This window comes from Giraffa tippelskirchi, chromosome 4 (genome assembly GCF_054371585.1).
Source record: "Giraffa tippelskirchi isolate mGirTip1 chromosome 4, T2T-mGirTip1v1.2.pri, whole genome shotgun sequence".
Classification (NCBI taxonomy): domain Eukaryota; kingdom Metazoa; phylum Chordata; class Mammalia; order Artiodactyla; family Giraffidae; genus Giraffa; species Giraffa tippelskirchi.
In genome coordinates, this window is record NC_137278.1 from 79,843,424 (window position 1) to 79,863,729 (window position 20,306).

At 40.2% G+C, this 20,306-nt stretch overlaps 2 protein-coding genes across 7 annotated transcripts in view; one reads left to right on the plus strand and one right to left on the minus strand.

The window, feature by feature from the left end:
• Positions 1 to 20,306, minus strand: part of TMEM178A (transmembrane protein 178A) — a 474,083-nt gene that overhangs the window by 276,032 nt on the left and 177,745 nt on the right. The window lies entirely within an intron of this gene.
• Positions 16,767 to 20,306, plus strand: part of THUMPD2 (THUMP domain 2 tRNA and snRNA guanosine methyltransferase) — a 39,564-nt gene continuing 36,024 nt past the window's right edge. For all 6 annotated transcript variants that reach the window (XR_014051557.1, XR_014051556.1, XR_014051558.1 and 3 more), the window contains exon 1: positions 16,767 to 16,906. Coding sequence is in view for 2 of the 6 variants with exons in the window: in XM_081483200.1 (XP_081339326.1) it covers positions 16,781 to 16,906 (126 nt within the window). In the remaining 4 variants the exon portion in view is untranslated. The remainder of the gene's footprint in view (positions 16,907 to 20,306) is intronic.

A 20,306-nucleotide genomic window follows, 5' to 3' on the forward strand; every position in this document is an offset into this window, starting at 1 on the left:
GAAAGAAGGCCCACGACTGACTACATTCCTTCCCTATTTTCAAACAGAGCAACATGTTGCCATTAGAATGTCCTTCTATGTCCAATCTTACTCCTTTCATCTGTGGCTAACAGGTACACATTTCACCAGTGCTCTGCAGAGTATACATTGGTTACAGTACATACCCAGAAAATGAATCTAGTACTTAAGGTTAATTTCACTCTCTAAAATTCTGCTTTTATCTGAATATTTAAAGGTATATCATGTCAAAAGTAAAAAGGTTGATATTTGCCTTCACCTGATTTAACACTGTAAGCCTTGCTCTTTCCTTCCCTCCTAGCCCTTCTTCAGCTGTTCTATCTTTTAATAGCACTTTTCACCTTCTAAGCAACAGTTAGAACTGGACATGAAACAACAGACTGGTTCCAAATTGGGAAAGGAGTACATCAAGGCTGTATATTGTCACCCTGCTTATTTAACTGATGTGCAGAGTACATCATGTGAAATGCTGAGCTGGATGAAGCACAAGCTGGAAACAAGATTGCTGGGAGAAATATCAATAACCTCAGTTATGCAGATGACACTATTCTTATGGCAGAAAGCAAAGAAGAACTATAAAGAGCCTCTTGATAAAGTGAAAGAGGAGAGTGAAAGTTGGCTTAAAACTCAACATTCAGAAAACTGAGATCATGGCATCTGGTCCCAATCACTTCATGGCAAATAGATGGGGAAACAATAGATGGGGAAATAAAGTGACGGACTTTATTTTGGGGGGCTCCAAAATCACTGCAGATGGTGATTGCAGCCATGAAACTAAAAGACGCTTGCCTCTTGGAAGAAAAGTTATGACCAACCTAGACAGCATATTAAAAACCAGAGACATTACTTTGCCAACAAAGGTCCACTAGTCAAAGCTATGGTTTTTCCTGTAGTCATGTATGGATGTGAGTGTTGGACTATAAAGGAAGATGAGCGTCGAAGCATTGATACTTTTGAACTGTGGTGCTGGAGAAGACTCTTGAGAGTCCCTTGGACTGCAAGGAGATCCAACCAGTCCATCCTAAAGGAAATCAGTCCTGAATATTCATTGGAAGGATTGATGTTGAAGCTGAAACTCCAATACTTTGGCCACCTGATGTGAAGAACTGACTCATTTGAAAAGACCCTGATGCTGGGCGAGATTGAAGGTAGGAGGAGAAGGGACGACAGAGGATGAAATGCTTGGATGGCATCACTGACTCAATGGACATGAGTTTGAGCAAGCTCCGGGAGTTGGTGATGGACAGGGAAGCCTGGCGTGCTGCAGACCATGGGGTCATAAAGAGTCAGACACGACTGAGCGACTGAACTGAACTTTCACCTTCTAACACATCACATATCTTACTTATTATAAAGATGACTCCTTTGCTTGCCCTCTGCAGCCCCCAGCTAGAATGTAAGCACCATAGGGGTATTTTTTAAAACAGTGATTTGTTTCATTCACTAATGTTTCCCATATGTTTACCTAAAATTGTGCCTAGCAGAGTTTACATTCAATAAACATTTGTACAATGAATAAATTTTATTTTTTATTTATTACTATTCTACCCTGCTGACATTAATTACTGGAAATATAAAAAACATAAATGCAAAACTGAGTAAGAATTATACCCAACCTTGGTCTGTTTTTGATAGCCACGTCAGGGAGTGTTTTACAGGAAATATCACAAACCTTTGTAATAACAGTTATACATTTAGGCAAATAGTTTTAGAGTTTTAGCTAGATTTTCTGAAAAACACTTCATTCTGGGATTTATCTGCATCCAGTTTGAGTACTGTCTATGATAACCTTTGTTTCAGCTCAGCATGCTTTTGCAAGCAGGTACGGGGGAGCCTGGTGGGCTGCCGTCTATGGGGTCGCACAGAGTCGGACACGACTGACGCGACTTAGCAGCAGCAGCAGCAATGACAGAAGAATCTGTCTGCAATGCAAGAGACCTGCAATGCAAGAGACCCTGATTTGATTCCTGGGTCAGAAAGAACTGCTGGAGAAGGGATAGGCTACCCACTCTGGTATTCTTGGGCTTCCCTGGTGGCTCAGATGGAAAAGAATCTGCCTGTAATGCGGGAGACCTGGGTTCAATCTCTGGTTTGGGAAGATCCCCTGGAGAAGGAAATGGCTACCCATTCCAGTATTTTGGCCTGGAGAATTCCATAGACAGAGGAGCCTGGCAGGCTATAGTCCACAGGGTCACAAAGAGTCAGACACGACTGAGAGACTTTCACTTCACTTCAATGACAGAAGAGCCACTGTTAAGGAGATTAAACCATAATGAAATAAGCACCCTCAGAGTTCAACAATGTTATTAAAGACCCAGGTTCTTTCCAACTTTCTGCTTCCCCATTAACTTGGATTTTTTTTTATCATAACGCTTGTTACCTCATGGTTGCAAGAGGGTTGCCAAGGCATAAGGTATCACACCGGCATTCAAGACAGAAAAAAAGGAGGAAAATGCCATACCATTGAGTTCTCTGGTATCTGTCTCTTTTATTAGGAAAGCAAAAGAGGTTCTAGAACATACAGCAGAGATTCATTGGACAGAACTAGATCACATGGCCAATCACAGAGATTAAAAAGCCAGGAAAAGCAAAGATTTGGCAAAGAACAGGATTGCCTGACAATGGTTTTCTAACCTAGTGAGAGATTTTTTTTTTTAATGCTAATGCCTAGGCCCCATTTCATACCAGTTAAATCGGAATCATGGAAGGAAAGCAAGAATCATATTTTTATTTTTTTAAGAATTTCTGTTTTTCATGGCATTCTCTCCTGTTCTGTCTTTTGTTTGTTTGTTTTTATATTATAGTTGAACAATGTTGTGTTAGTTTCACGTATACAGCAAAGTGATTCATTTATACATATGCAGGTATCTATTTTTTTTTTTAATGGGTATTTTTAAAAGCAACATAGGTGATTGTCACACGCAGGCAAGAATGAGAATCACACACTGGGCCATTGAAGAGTTATTGACAGAATCAACCACATCCATGGCCATCATGAATGAAATAATCTGGCTTTTTTTTAAAAAAAAATAAAAGGGATTAAGGAAAGGGAAGGGGTTGGGAAAGCAAATAGCAACAGCCACATTTGTTACCTTAACGTTGTTATCATAACTCTACTTGAAAGGACTCACTTTGTTGTTCATTCCCTCATTCTTTCAGAAGACATTTATTAAATATCCCGTAAATGTTAAGGCACTGGGGACAAAAGATGATTAAGTTCTCAGAGACTAATGAGGGACATAAATATGTAGGGAAAAAAATCCATTAAAATCCAATATCCCTGACTTCTCTAGTGGTCCAGTGCTTAAGACTGTGTGCTTCCACGGCAGTGGGTGTGAGTTCAACCCCTGGCCAGGGTGAGGAGGGAGGCAGGAAAAAAAAAAAATCCAATGTGCCAAAGTCTGGGGAGAGGGAGAAACCAGAGGCTGCTCAGTTTTACAAGATGAAAAAGTTCTACAGATTAGTTGTATAACAATATGAATATAGGTACTACAGAACTGTATATTTAAAAAGGTTAAAATGGTAAAATTTTATGTTAGGTGGTGTTTACCACAATTTTTTAAATGAAAGCAAAACAAAATGAAAAACCATATGGTGAATCCTAATAGAGGAATAAGGCTAAAGAGCTTACGAGAGAACACAGGATTGTTTTTTCACTTTCAAAGCCTTTGAAAGTGAATAATCGCCCAATTACCCTTTTCAGTAACCGTCTGTCTCTACTCACCAGTTTCATCCTTTATGACCCAATCTTGGGACAACCTGTTGTTCAGTTGCTAAGTCATGTCCAACTCTTTGCGACCCCATGGATTGATTGCAGCATGCCAGGCTTCCCTGTCTTTCACTCTCTCCTGGAGTTTGCTCAAGCTCATGTCCATTGAGTCGGTGACACTAACTAACCATCTCATCCTCTGCCACCCTCTTCCCCTTCTCCTTTCTTGCTTAGAATGTGATCGACAAATGGATATAGATTGTGGTCAATTTGAGGTCCACTTTTAGTGTCTAGGCTTATAAACAGCTAAATTTGGATTAAACTTATATCTAGTCAGTCTTTCCTCATTTTTTCCCTTGAATTTGCCCCCATGAGATTTATCTTATTATTGAGATTTTTGTCTCAAGTTTTTGAATATCTCTTTGACAGCATCTGGGTAGAGAACCAACTTTAATTTGAAGAAGAGCAAGGAATTTCCAAATCAAGTTATTACCTAACACTGTTTTCAACAAGTTACGTATATGAATGTTTTAAATTCTATGTATACCCATTCTGAAATAGCAAATAGCATTACTTACAATATATGAGCCATACATTTAAAACATATGAGTGCCAAGTTTACCTGCAATTGTTTGGATTATCAGTGGTCTCCAATATTTGTTATAGGGCCCTGTCTTCCAGTTGCCCTCACTGGGCATTCAGTATCAAAGCTGCCTTCAAGGAAATCAAACTCTCAGAACTGTGACTGCTATTCTCAGGCCCAAAACAAAGAGCCTCAGGGTTTGTAATAGCATTCCCTCCCTCCCTCAACGCACATACACTCTTTCACAACTTTAGACACTTGCTTTTTAAAGAACCCAAGTTCATCATCACATCATTAAATTGGAAGGATGTTTCCAATTTAAAGAGTATGTGTATCCCCAAAGTCTTAAAAAGTCTGGAACATCTGCACAGTAATCTACATCCAATGTAGACAGCCAATATAACATCCACTGCAAAGTACATACAATACCAGATAACAAATTTGAGCAATTCTGATTCGTGTGATTAATCCATGTTCAAAGCTAGCACTATTTTAAATAATAGTAATAAAACTATAAGAAAGCGACCATCTAAAAATATAAAATTGAGGATGTTGAGCCCAACCTCTGATTTTAATCCCCATTAGTTTATCTGCCCTGGGACACTCCACCTGTCAAGAATAAGAAATAAGCACTTAAGGATTAGCCATTGGTTTATATAAAATTTATTGCTTCAGGTAAGAGATAAATTCAGACACTTAGGTTTTTCTTATGCACTCTACTCTGAGTTCTGACTTCTGTTGAATTTACTCAAAAGATATCCACAATCCATGTAGAGGGTGCCACCCACTTTCCACATCAAAACTCACTACTATATATAAAATAGATAACAAGGACCTAGTGTACGGTATGGAGAAGGCAATGGCACCCCACTCCAGTACTCTTGCCTGGAAAATCCCATGGATGGGGGAGCATGGTAGGCTGTAGTCCATGGGGTCGCTAAGAGTCGGACACGACTGAGCGACTTCACTTTCACTTTTCACTTTCATGCCCTGGAGAGGGAAATGGCAACCCACTCCAGTATTCTTGCCTGGAGAATCCCAGGGACAGCGGAGCCTGGTGGGCTGCCGTCTATGGGGTTGCAGAGAGTCGGACACGACTGAGGTGACTTAGCAGTAGCAGTATACGGTATGGGGAACTATGCTCAATATTTTGTAATAACCTATAAAAAGAATCTTAAAGCTTATATAAAAACTACATATATCTGAATCACTTTGTTGTATACCTGAAACTAACAGAACATGGTAAATCAACTATATTTTAATTTAACAAAAACCAACACCGTGATAACTTTGAATCCTAAAACACCTGAGGCAAAAAGCTGTTTCTATTTGTTTTACTGGAAGTTTGGGCTACTTGAGAGGATCTAACACGGCAATACCAGAAACAAATTTAATTGAATACTGAAGATCCTTCTTAGAAGTCCTTCAGCAACCACACCACAGGCAGCCTCTCTCTGGCTACTTTTCCCCTCTGGCCTCAGCTTCCCCTGCTACTCCCCAAACCTCCTTTCCTTCTCTGAGCTCCTCCCTCACCATATTCCCTACCTCCCCTTGACTTGTTAAGCAGCACAGTTTAATTATTAATATCTCTAGATTACTCTGGTTGAAGCCTCGCTGAACTCCATCAAGGAATTTTCTTAAACAAAGACTCATGTGTACCTAAGATGAATTCTGAAGCTACTTTTAAGATTATTTTTCTCATCCTGGCTACATTTAGATTTTGAAGTTTGTGAGGCAGAAGATCTGTGTCATCTAAGTGGATCAAAGTGACAGAGAAATAGAGCAACATACATACAGTGATTAAAGATACAAATACCTTTATCTATCTGGGATCTAGAAGTTCACCCAGTACCAAATAATTTCCAACATTATGCCCTGTTCCGAAGGTATTTTATGAAAGCCTCAAACGATTGCCTAAGTTAGTGCTACAGATTGCAGCCTTTTGTATCTGTATTGTTTTCCTGTTAAGCCAAGTAATTAATACTGTAATTAAAAATTATAGCATTAAGTATAAATAGAATATTCTTAGTTATTACTATTCTAGGTGGCACTAGTAGTAAAACCTGCCTGCCAAAACAGATGTAAGAGACTCAGGTTTGATCCCTGTGTTGGGAACATCCCTTGGAGGAGGAGAGATCAACTCACTGAAGTATTCTTGCCGGGAGAATCCCATGGACACAGGAGCCTGGTGGGCCACAGTCCATAGGGTCGCAAAGAGTCAGACATGACTGAAGCGACTTAGCACAGCACAAAAATTTTTTACAGAAAATTGTTGGAAGACAAGGCTGATTATGTGTGCATATATATCAGAAAGAATTTTCCAAGAGTGCTAAAAAAAAATCTATTTTTCAAAGCAGCACAAAATCTCTGTGGGCAGCAAAGAATTATCACCCTTCAACAAAAAGAAAAACAGAAAGATATGAATACATAATAAAGTAAGTTTGCTTGCTCCACACTCCACTCTCAACATTTCGTGCCAACAATGGGAGAAAAGTGACTGAATCAAGCCAACATTCTAATAAAATCTTCAGATTCTATTCTGCCAAATATCATTCACATTAAAACAGGGTGTTTTTTCTGTACTTTTGAAGAAATAAAATCTGTTCTTTGGTTGCTTTTGCTTACTTGTAGTTCGTGTCTGCTTGAATTTTAAGGTGATTTTTTTTAATGACCACTGATAAACCAGGCAAAATAAATGGCCATCTACTAGAAAGCAGTAAGAGGAGAAAATAAAAGGGGGAAAATATAAAAATATGGGTATCCTAGGTAGTTTGGGAAATTTCTAGGACTTTCTTTGGACTAGGAAATAGAAAGAGAGGTAAGAGCAAACCTCTCAAGGAAAACAGTTCACAGTAAACATACACAGAAATGCAGCACAAGAAAAGGAATATTAAACCAGCAGCCTGAGTAAAGTGAGTATAACTGCAAGAATAAAGTGGTTTTATTTTATTTAGGCAATATAGCCCATTAAAGTAAAGTGAAGAAAATTGTAGATTCAGTCATTCTTTCAGTCAGCAAATATATCGAAGAAATAATTTCCAAACTCTCTTCTAACTGGGACACTATAAAGGTCTATCAAATATAAATATGGTTTTATGGGCTCAAAATACATTTAAACAAATAAAATCACATCAAATACCCTAGTGTTTTGAAACATGTATTAAACACTCAGCATACTTTTCTGAAAAAAGTACTGAATATACTAGGCTTTATTTGTACATCAAAAGAATTTCATGTACTGCATAACTAGAGAAAGATAATATCTATAAAATTGTCTCTCTAGATCAAGCATGGCAGTTGCATCTTTTGAATTTTGATGCTACACTAAAACAACAGATATAAACACTAATGAATAAATAATGCTTTTAAAGTCAGTATTTATATACATAATGCAATAATTTTCTGCTAAATTTTCTTTTTTTGACTGTACATTCAGGATGATTACTGTGTGCATGTAAATGGTTTAAATGATCAGTATGTGGCCAAGAGCTTTTTTCCAAAGTGCTTTTGCCATTGCAAACATAAAAATATGTTTATTCTTTCACAGCTGCATTGACTTGGTTGGAATGCATGTATCCAGCAGACTTCAGCACCTAAGCTTTTACCACAATGCCACAATTCAACTGAACTCTAAAAATATTTATAAAATTCTACTCTTTATAAGTTACTATGCTGGCCTGTGTGAACAAGAGTTCATCATACCTCCACAGTGCCAATCACCTGCATATCTACCTTAAGGAGGTGGGCTTCCAAAGGCAGAGAATGTCCTGACTTGGCAAAGATGCTCAAAAGTTGCTGAGAAGCCACAAACAGGACAAATGCTCACTCAACTTCAGAATAATTTCATTTTTCAATCTTATTTATAAAGTGCCTACTATATGTCAGGCCCAGTTGCTTTCCTTTCCTTCCCATATGTCATATTTTATATATCATCCTTTATATGTCTCTCTGGGCAATCCAGCACCATCACATTGCTTCCCATTAAACTGACAGATTCTCAAAGGCTGGGACCTTATCATATCAACTGACACATTGCCATGGAATCAATAAATATTTATGAATGAATAAATAAATGATAAAAGCATAATTTTATGTAGTAAAGGCAAGGAAAGAGCATCATACAAGATGTGGTATTCTAGCTTAGGCTTAAATAGAAGTAAAGGAAGCAAGTTCTAGACAAAGGAAACAGTATAAGTGAAGCCCTGAGAGAGGGGAAAGAGTGGGCATTTGGGGAAAGTTGGCAGTTAAATTGGTTGGTATATAGCTCTGGTTCCCTCCTGGGGAGAAGAGCGTTGGCTCACCACCAACCCCACTCAACTGTACCAGATTACAGGTGATGATATATTGAAGCCTGACATATTGAAACAACTCCCCAAGTCATTCTGAGGAATATTCCTGGTTAAGAAACGTTATTTATAAAGTGTGTAGAAGGGATGATGAGCAAAGGAGAAATAGTAGGCAAAGTTGCAAATTATCAGGACTTCCTGGTGGTCCAGTGGTTGAAAATGCATCTGCCAATGCAGGGGACAGGGGTTTGATCTCTAGTTTAGGAAAATCCTACATGCCAAGGAGCAATTGGGTCCATGAGCCACAACTACTGCAGCCCACACTCCTAGAGCCTGTGCTCTGCAAGTAGAAAAGCCACCACAATGAGAAGCCTGAGCATCACAATGAAGAGCAGCCCCTGCTGGCAGCAACTACAGAAAGCCTGTGTGCAGCCAACAAAGACCTAGGACAGTCAAAAATTATTTTTTTTAAATGTTTCAAACAGAACGTTCAGTTCAGTTCAGTTGCTCAGTTGAGTCCAACTCTTTGTGACCCCATGGACTGCAGCACGCCAGGCTTCCCTGTCCATTGCCAACTTCCAGAGTTTACTCAAACTTATGGCCACTGAGTCGGTGATGCCATCCAACCATCTCATCCTCTGTCATCCCCTTCTCTTCCTGCCTTCAATATTTCCCATCATCAGGGTCTTTTCAAATGAGTCACTTCTTCTCATCAGGTGGCCAAAGTGGAGTTTCAGCTTCAGCATCAGTGTCCTTCCAATGAATATTCAGGACTGATCTCCTTTAGAATGGACTGATGGGATCTCCTTGCAGTCCAAGGGACTTTCAAGAGTCTTCTCCAATACCACAGTTCAAAAGCATCAGTTCTTCGGTGCTCAGCTTTCTTTATAGTCCAACTCTCACATCCATACATGACTACTGGAAAAACTATAGCTTTGACTAGATGGACATTTGTTGGCAAAGTAATGTCTCTGCTTTTAATATGCTGTCTAGGTGGGTCATAACTTTCCTTCCAAGGAGTAAGTGTCTTTTAATTTCATGGCTGAAGTCACCATCAGCAGTGATTTTGGAGCCCCCAAAAATAAAGTCTCTGTTTCCACTGTTTTCCCATCTATTTGACATGAAGTGATAGGACCAGATGCCATGATCTTAGTTTTCTGAATGTTGAGTTTTAAGCCAACTTTTTTACTATCCTTTTTCACTTTCATCAAGAGGCTCTTTAGTTCTTCTTCACTTTCTGCCATAAGGGTGGTGTTATCTGCATATCTGAGGTTATTGATATTTCTCCCGGCAATCTTGATTCCAGCTTGTGTTTCTTCCAGCCCAGTGTTTCTCATGATGTACTCTGCATATAAGCTAAAGAAGCAGGGTGACAATATACAGCCTTGACGTACTCCTTTCCCTATTTCCAACCAGTCTGTGTTCCATGTCCAGTTCTAACTGTTGCTTCCTGACCTGCATATAGATTTGTCAAGAGGCAGGTCAGGTGGTCTGGTATTCCCATCACTTTCAGAATTTTCCACAGTTTGTGGTGGTCCACACAGTCAAAGGCTTTGGCATAGTCAATAAAGCAGAAATAGATGTTTTACTGGAACGCTCTTGCTTTTTTGATGATCCAGCGGATGTTGGCAATTTGATCTTTGGTTCCTCTGCCTTTTCTAAATCCAGCTTGAACATCTGCAGGTTCACGGTTCACACATTGCTGAAGCCTGGTTTGGAGAATTTTGAGCATTACTTTACTAGTGTGTGAGATGAGTGCAATTGTGTGGTAGTTTGAGCATTCTTTGGCATTGCCTTTCTTTGGGATTTGAATGAAGACTAAGCTTTTCCAGTCCTGTGGCCACTGCTGAATTTTCCAAATTTTCTGGCATATTGAGTTCAGCACTTTCACAGCATCATCTTTTAGGATTTGAAATAGCTCAACTGGAATTCCATCACCTCCACTAGCTTTGTTCATAGTGATGTTTCCTAAGGCCCACTTGACTTCACATTCCAGGATGTCTGGCTCTAGGTAAGTGATCACACCATTGTGATTATCTGGGTCATGAAGATCTTTTTTGTATAGTTCTTCTGTGTATTCTTGCTACCTCTTCTTAATATCTTCTGCTTCTGTTAGGTCCATACCCTTTCTGTCCTTTATTGAGCCCATCTTTACATGAAATGTTCCCTTAGTATCTCTAATTTTCTTGAAGAGATCTGTAGACTTACCCATTCTATTGTTTTCCTCTATTTCTTTGCACTGATCACTGAGGAAAGCTTTCTTATCTCTTCTTGCTATTCTTTTGAACTCTGCATTCAAATGGGTATATCTTTCCTTTTCTCCTTTGCCTTTCAATTCTCTTCTATTCAAAGTTATTTGTAAGGCATCCTCAGACAACCATTTTGCCTTTTTGCATTTCTTTTCCTTGGGGATGGTCCTGATCCCTGCCTCCTGTACAATGTCACGAACCTCCATCCATGGTTCTTCAGGCACTCTATTGGAACATTAAACATTAATAAATTGCAAATTATCGGAGCATAAATTATATGAGTTGATATCAAGAGATAGCGGAGAAGGAAATGGCAACCCACTCCAGTGTTCTTGCCTGGAGAATCCCAGGGACGAGGGAGCCTGGTGGGCTGCCTGAAGCGACTTAGCAGCAGCGCAGCAAGAGAGAGAGAGATCAGTAGGGGCCAGGTCATGGCAGTGCTGCCCAAGGCCGAAGAAGAAATAACTCCTCCAGCCTCAGGCTGCCAGCAATGTACTCTCCTGGATAGAACCACAGCTGAGCCAAGGCTGCAGAGTTTTAGAACTGAAGTTTGGAAAGTTCATGTAAACCAGACTCCATAAGAATTTTCACAATATGTCCTAGTGGACCATGAGCTGGGTAGGAGGCAGGGCAGAGTGGAGGAATATCCATTTACTGAACTTGATATCCTATTGTGAAGAACAGAAGACACACTTGAGAGAGATTCACATTTAGTATTTTCTGTATATCTGATTTATATAACTACAGAGCTAACTTAACACTGTTTATTAAATAATATGAATTCTAGTCTTTAAGTGAATTATTCATTGTCAATTTAAAATTCAGAGTTTAAAAAACACCTCTTCAAATACTGTTAACAGAGTCAATCAAATCAGGTGGCCCAGACTGGATAGTTAATTTAGTGCAGAAATGTTACCTGTTTTAGGAACATAAAGACATTTTGTTGGAGCATGGAAATGTCTGCTCTTGGGCCTAGGAATTCCCAGTTTTGGCCCAATGTTTGCAGAAGACATATCCTGGCTCCTTATCTTACAAGAGTAGTGGGGAGGGATGAGGATGAGGGGAGGGTGTTGGTAGGAATGGAACAAAGCTCAGTATATACAGTATAAATCAAGACTTAGGTTCTAGCCTGAGCTGTGCCCCTAACTCACTGTCCCTGAGCCTCTCTAAGCATCAATTTCCCCTGTCTGAAAAACAAGCAGATGAATGAGATGATAGTACATCTCCTTTTTAAAAAATATGTCACATCTTTATTTTTAAAAGTTATGTCAGATATAATTTGTTTTAAAGTTCTGCTAATGCGTGCGAGCCTGCTAAGTCACTTCAGTCTGTGTCTGACTCTTTGCAATCCCAAGGACTGTAGGATGCCAGGCTCCTGTGTCCATAGGATTCTCTAGGCAAGAACATTGTAGTGGATTACCATGCCCTCCTCCAGGGGATCTTTCCCACCCAGGGATCAAACTCACCTCTCTTATGTCTCCTGCATTGGCAGGTGGGTTCTTTACAACTAGCGCCACCTGGGAAGCCCACGCTAATGCATATCATATTTTTTATTGCCTGTTTATATTATTATAGTCAAAAATTAAAAATAAGAGTACACCATTTATACTTTTTGGGTGTTAGTTCTAAAAGGTCTTGTAGGTCTTCGTAGAACCGTTCAACTTCAGCTTCTTCAGCGTTATTGGTCGGTGCATACACTTGGATTACCATGATATTGAATGGTTTGCCTTGGAAACGAACAGAGATCATTCTGTCGTTTTTGAGATTGCATCCAAGTACTGCATTTCGGACTCTTTTGTTTACCATGATGGCTACTCCATTTCTTCTAAGGGATTCCTGCCCACAGTAGTAGATATAATGGTCATCTGAGTTAAATTCATCCATTCTAGCCCATCTTAGTTTGCTGATTCCTAGAATGTCGATGTTCACTCTTGCCATCTCCTGTATGACCACTTCCAGTTTGCCTTGATTCACGGACCTAACATTCCGGGTTCCTATGCAATATTGCTCTTTACAGCATCGGACTTTGCTTCTATCACCAGTCACATCCACGGCTGGGTATTGTTTTTGCTTTGGCTCCATCCCATCATTCTTTCTGGAGTTATTTCTCCACTGATCTCCAGTAACATAATGGGCACCTACCGACCTAGGGAGTTCATCTTTCAGTGTCCTATCTTTTCGCCTTTTCATACAGTTCATGGGGTTCTCAAGGCAAGAATACTGAAGTGGTTTGCCATGCCCTTCTCCAGTGGACCACATTCTGTCAGACCTCTCCACCATGACCCATCCGTCTTGGGTGGCCCCACATGGCATGGCTTCGTTTCATTGAGATAGACAAGGCTGTGGTCCGTGTGATCAGATTAGCTAGTTTTCTGTGATTATAGTTTCATGGTATCTGCCCTCGGATGCCCTCTCGCAACACATACCATCTTACTTGGGTTTCTCTTACCTTGGATGTGGGGTATCTCTTCACGGCTGCTCCAGCAAAGTGCAGCCATTGCTCCTTACCTTGGACAAGGGGTATCTACTCACGATGGCCCCTCCTGACCTTGAATGTGGAGTAACTCCTCTTGGCCCTCCTGTGCACACGCAGCCGCCGCTCCTTGGACCTGGGGTAACTCCTCTCGGCCGCCCACGGCCTCGGGGCGCAGGGTAGCTCCTCTCTGCCGCCGCCCCTGGCCTCAGGCGCGGGCTAGCTCCTCTCGCTGCCACTAACTAACACCCAAAAAAGGTGTCCTTTTCATTATAGGGGACTGGAATGCCAAAGTAGGAAGTCAGGAAACACCTGGTGTAACAGGCAAATTTGGCCTTGGAGTACAGAATGAAGCAGGGCAAAGGCTAATAGAGTTTTGCCAAGAGAACACACTGGTCATAGCAACCACCCTCTTCCAACAACACAAGAGAAGACTCTACACATGGACATAACCAGATGGTCAACACTGAAATCAGGTTGATTATATTCTTTGCAGCCAAAGATAGAGAAGCTCTATACAGTCAGCAAAAACAAGACCGGGAGCTGACTGTGGCTCAGATCATGAACTCCTTATTGACAAATTCAGACTTAAATTGAAGAAAGTAGGGAAAACCACCAGACCATTCAGGTATGACCTAAATCAAATCCCTTATGATTATACAGTGGAAGTGACAAATAGATTTAAGGGACTAGATCTGATAGACAGATTGCCTGATGAACTATGGACAGAGATTCATGGCATTGCACAGGAGTAGGGATCAAGACCATCCCCATGGAAAAGAAATGCAAAAAAGCAAAATGGCTGACTGAGGAGGCCTTACAAATAGCTGGGAAAAGAAGCGAAGCGAAAAGCAAAGGAGAAAAGGAAAGATATTCCCATCTGAAGCCAGAGTTCCAAAGAATAGCAAGGAGAGATAAGAAAGCCTTCCTCAGTGATCAGTGCAAAGAAACAGAGGAAAACAACAGATTGGGAAAGACTAGAGATCTCTTCAAGAAAATTAGAGATACCAAGGGAACATTTCACGCAAAGATGGGCTTGATAAAGGACAGAAAGGGTATGGACCTAACAGAAGCAGGAGATATTAAGAAGAGGTGGCAAGAATACACAGAAGAACTGTACAAAAAAGATCTTCATGACCCAGATAATCACGATGGTGTGATCACTCACCTAGAGCCAGACATCCTGGAATGTGAAGTCAAGTGGGCCTTAGAAAGCATCACTATGAACAAAGCTAGTGGAGGTGATGGAATTCCAGTTGAGCTATTTCAAATCCTGAAAGATGATGTTGTGAAAGTGTTACACTCGATATGCCAGCAAATATGGAAAATTCAGCAGTGGCCACAGGACTGAAAAAGGTCAGTTTTCATCTCAATCCCAAAGAAAGGCAATGCCAAAGAATGCTCAAACTACCACACAATTGCACTCATCTCACATGCTAGTAAAGTAATGCTCAAAATTCTCCAAGCCATGCTTCAGCAATACATGAAACATGAACTTCCAGATGTTCAAGCTGGTTTTAGAAAAGGCAGAGGAACCAGAGATCAAATTGCCAACATCCGCTGGATCATCAAAAAAGCAAGAGCGTTCCAGAAAAACATCTATTTCTGCTTTATTGACTATGCCAAAGCCTTTGACTACATGGATCACAATAAACTGTGGAAAATTCCGAAAGAGATGGGAATACCAGACCATCTGACCTGTCTCTTGAGAAACCTTCATGCAGGTCAGGAAGCAACAGTTAGAACTGGACACGGAACAACAGACTGGTTCCAAATAGTAAAAGGAGTACGTCAAGGCTGTATATTGTCACCCCGCTTGTTTAACTTATATGGAGAGTACATCATGAGAAACTCTGGGCTGGAAGAAATACAAGCTGGAATCAAGATTGCCGGGAGAAATATCAATAACCTCAGATATGCAGATAACACCACCCTTATGGCAGAAAGTGAAGAAGAACTAAAGAGCCTCTTGATGAAGGTGAAGGAGGAGAGTGAAAAAGTTGGCTTAAAGCTCAACGTTCAGAAAACTAAGATCATGGCATCTGGTCCCATCACTTCATGGGAAATAGATGGGGAAACAGTGGAAACAGTGTCAGACTTTATTTTTTCGGGCTCCAAAATCACTGCTGATGGTGACTGCAGCCATGAAATTAAAAGACGCTTACTCCTTGGAAGGAAGGTTATGACCAACCTAGACAGCATACTTAAAAGCAGAGACATTACTTTGCCAACAAAGGTCCTAGTCAAGGCTATGGTTTTTCCAGTGGTCATCTATGGATGTGAGAGTTGGATGGTGAAGAAAGCTGAGCGCCGCAGAATTGATGCTTTTGAACTGTGGTGTTGGAGAAGACTCTTGAGAGTCCCTTGGACTGCAAGAAGATCCAACCAGTCCATCCTAAAGGAGATCAGTCCTGGTTGTTCATTGGAAGGACGGATGTTGAAGCTGAAACTCCAATACTTTGGCCGCCTGATGCGAAGAGTTGACTCATTGGAAAAGACCCTAATGCTGGGAAGGATTGGGGGCAGGAGGAGAAGGGGACGACAGAGGATGAGATGGTTGGATGGCATCACCGACTCGATGGACATGGTTTTGGGTAAACTCCGGGAGTTGGTGATGGACAGGGAGGCCTGGCGTGCTGCGATTCATGAGGTCGCAAAGAGTCGGACACGACTGAGCAACTGAAGTGAACTGAACTGATTTATACTTTTACTTGCCTTCTTATCCAAGTTCCGTCTTATTGTTTTCTCCAAGGCACAACAGAAGGACCTATTACTGAGGTATCTTCCTTTGTTATCGTCATTTAAAGAGTAGCAGTTACAGATGTTATAGGGAAATCATTTTTAAGACTTCATTTTCCCACCTTAAAAAATATTGATTTGAAAATATTATTCACTTTTCTATACACCAACAATCAATCAGTTGGAATAGGATGTCTCATCATTAGCACAAACCAGTAATCTTATCCCCTATCTCACTACAGGGAAGAACTGGGGTAAAATCTAATGGATATTTTAAGCAACGCCATCAGTTATTCCCTCCAGTCTTTCACATTTTATATTGCTTTCCTATAGTCAACATTCATTTCTTTAGCACCGCGAAGCCATGATATCAGAGGCAAAGATGTGCCATGATAGCATCTGCTAAGGATCTAACAGATGAATGGCAGTCTTTATTCTTTCTGAAATGAACTCTGCCACCGTCTATGTACATATACCCCAGTTATATATCCCAATCACATCCCTTCCACCTGTGATTCTAAATAATTCCAGATGCCTAATCAACGAGGTTCCAATCAGTTAACCTAGGAGACCCACAGGGCCCCTCCCAGCCGATCAGACCTTCCTGGGACCTTCCAGCCTGGCTCGCCCTTGGCAACACCCGGCCCTCCGGCCCCTGCGCGCCGCCTCCGGGACTTCGGGGCTGCGCCGCGCGCACCCGAGGCCACGTGACCCCGAGCTGCCATGGCGGTGGTTCCCGGAGGTCCTCGCTCCGGGCCTGCAGCGGGCGCCCACTTTTTCTGCACCGCGGGCCGCGGCCTGGAGCCTTTCCTGATGCAGGAGGTGCGGGAGCGGCTGGCTGCCACCCAGGTGAGTCGGCCTCGCAGCTAGCCGGGGCGAGAAGCTGGGCGGCCCAGGCCCCGCCCCTGCCCGTGGTCCCTCCCCGCTGGGGTCGGTCCTAGACCCGCGAAAGCGACGCGAACCCCGCGCTGTCTGCCTGCGAACCCACAGAGGCGACGGCCGGGCCCTCGGAGTTCTGCTGGTCCTTTAATTACTGTCAGAAAGACCCGCCAGCCCTTTTCCCCTACACATCTGTCACTGTCACGGCTGAAGTTTTTTTTTAAAAAAGAGCGATTGATGCGCGTTACTTCCTAGATTCTTTAAAAGAAAAATGTTTGATAGTGCCTATAATTAGAATTAGACTTTTAGGAATTCTTTTTCCAGCTTTTAAATGCAAATATAATCGTCAGGTTCAGCTATTTTTGTCAGTTTCCTAACACTGTGTTTATCTTATAGGACTGTTGGGAGGATTCAATGATAAAGGTTATGTAAAGTACAGCGTAAATCCGCAGTAAATAGTAGCTAGAAAAATACTCGAGGATGCCTCAGAGAAGGAAGTTAGCAGTTGCTGGTATTATTACGCTGTTATTATCGATGAAATGAAGAAAGTTGTAAACATCTGTTTACATTCTAGTACATGCTGAGCCTGTTTCTTGAAAACAGGGAAAGGATGTAATAGAAAAAGGTTCCAGTGTCTTGATGGGATTATATATGACAGTGTGAATGATGTATTTTTGGAAAATGAAAGCTTATTGAAAGAATTGACCACTCCATTCCCAGGACTCCTCAAGTGTTGAAAGCCCACAAAAGGAGTTTCTTTTTGGGGAGAGGAGGATAGACGAGGGTCATGAAGAATGCCATCAGTCTTATTAGACTAACTGCCGTTTGTGGTTTTAGTCACCGAACATCATAGAGTGTTGAATGTAGCTAATCTAAAAAAGCAACAATATAATATTAACTGCTGGGGTGAGGGAGGCGGGTTGGAAAAAAAAAAAATTAACTGCTGACATGGGTTAAGCATTTAATATGTCAGACACTTAATTTTCACAACAACCCTATCTTTTGAGGTAGGCTCCACATTAAACAGAAATGGAAAATGCACAAGTAAGTCCAATAAAATATTCAAGTTATGGAACCAGAAAATGGCAGAGCTGGGATTCAAACCCAAGCTGTCTGTGACATCAGGCATGTTATCATGTTCAACCCAGGCAGGTTGGTACCTGGTTCCAGTTCCTTAAACACTGTGAAGCCATGACATCATGCCGCACTGATTTCTTTATTTTTTTCAAATGTTCACTTAGAGTTCTTGGTATGAAAAATAGAAGGCTTGACCCAATCTGTGTATGCTTCATTGTTAGAAAACTGATCCTCTTTGCTTGTTCTCAGTGTTTGCCATTTGCACCTGCATGGTGTAGTTTCACATGTTCCTCTATTTTCTGTGTTTCCTATAAATTGGAGTCCTATAAGCTATAGCTGGCACTTGGTCACGTTCAGGTCTGATTTTTTCCCTCCGGTGTTGGGGCAAGCCTCTTTATAGGTTCCTGGGTATTTTTAAATATTTAATTTATAGCATATAAATATACTATATACTCTAGGATGCAATGTATATCGTACCTTAAAGAAATGTATTGGGTAAAATTAAGCTTTACTTTGTAATTCTGTTTGATGTGTTAAATACTGTTATTATGAAAATAAAAGTAGAAACAGTAATTTTGAAGATAAAATTCACTGTAGTAGAGGTGTCTGCAGTGCCACTGAGCCAGGAGGCCCGGTCAGTTGGTTAATCAGCCTTTATAAACCCACATAGCAAAACAGTCCACATAGTAGGGTTAAGCAGATAGTCGAGTTATTTCAGTTATTTCATTTAATGGGATGATTGCATAAGGTTCTCTAAAGAGTCTGTGCATTCCTGTAGATTGGATACTTCTTTAAAAATTAAGTAATATATATATTTTTAATTCTCTCTTCTAAAATGAAACACAAAAACTCACACACCACCTCAGTCCTTCACCTAGCACTTTAAAATTAATTCCAAAATTAAATGGCATCTGTAAAATTAGGAAAACTTTGGTATCTCCCTGTTACTGTACCTTACCTTTTTGCCCTGGCTTAAGCTTTTCATCTTTGCATTAGATCTGATTCCCTAAATTTTAAGAGAAAGGCAAAAATACTAACTGCTTAGATATTCTAGCTGACAACAGAGCTGTTTTTTCTTTTAATAAAGGCTGTTATTTCATCTTCTAAAGTGTTAGACATAAAACCAGTTGGTTTTAGACACTTTTAATGATTTAATTCCAAATGGAAAAAACAGATTGGATATATAAATAAATTTTCAAGTAACAAATACTAGTGTGAAATATTCTAAAATGCCACAGTCCTCCCTAATTATTGTAATTGAATATGATCAGTTACAAACAATAAACTAAAGAAAATGAATAACAGCTTCAGCAGTGTTTGAAATCATAAACACCAAAACTCATTTTTCTACTACTTTGAGATACAATACTTTACAAAGGGTGAACTATTAAAGCACTTTCATATATATGATTGATTCTCACAGTGGCTGTTTTACCATTTCATAAACTACTTCTGATTACATGCTCGTTTCTTATAAAAGGAATGTAGGCCTAATGTTAATTTTTTTTAAATAGAATAAACCAATGTTGGTGTTGATTTTTAGAATGTATTTAACATTTTAAGTGGCTAAACACATATTGTTCTTATGATTGAGCACCCCAATAGATTAAAGGACCTTTTAGGTCCTCTTAATTAACTTGATTTTCAGTCAAAAAAAATGTTTTTGTTCTCCAGATTCCCCTCCAAGAAAATATTTTTAGAAGTTCATTATATAAATTGTCTCCCTTGATACTCAAGTAAATGAGAAAAGATAAGATCTTTGTACTATTAAATAACTAATTTAATGTCTAGACTACTTAGGTTAAAATCACTGATCTAGATGTTTGTATCAGTTTGCTTATAAGACTTGAATCTTAGAACCATACATTGACAGTAAAATATTTATTTCAGTTCCCCCAGAATCTTGGCCGGCTATTTCATGTCTGTTAACCTGTTTGTGATGGCTTAATATCAACTATACTTTTAGATCAAGTAACAATATTCAAACTTCAAAAAAATTTACCTTTTAAAGCTTTGTTTCCAAGTTCTAAGCATTTTGAGGTATATATTCAATTTTGACTTTAGTGGGAAAATGTCACCTTTGTAATGAGAAAGAAGTAAATTGTAAAAACCAGAAGTTCTTGTTTTAGTTACTTCATTATCCCCTTAAGTATTGATTCCAAAACATTCTTTTCACTCCCTACTTCCTCCCTCTGTCTTAGGTACATTGCTAGTACCTAAAGTCTTTGGCGTTTTTTTAATTTATTTGTTTTTCCAGCTCTGTTTAGATATAATAGATATAATACATAATAGC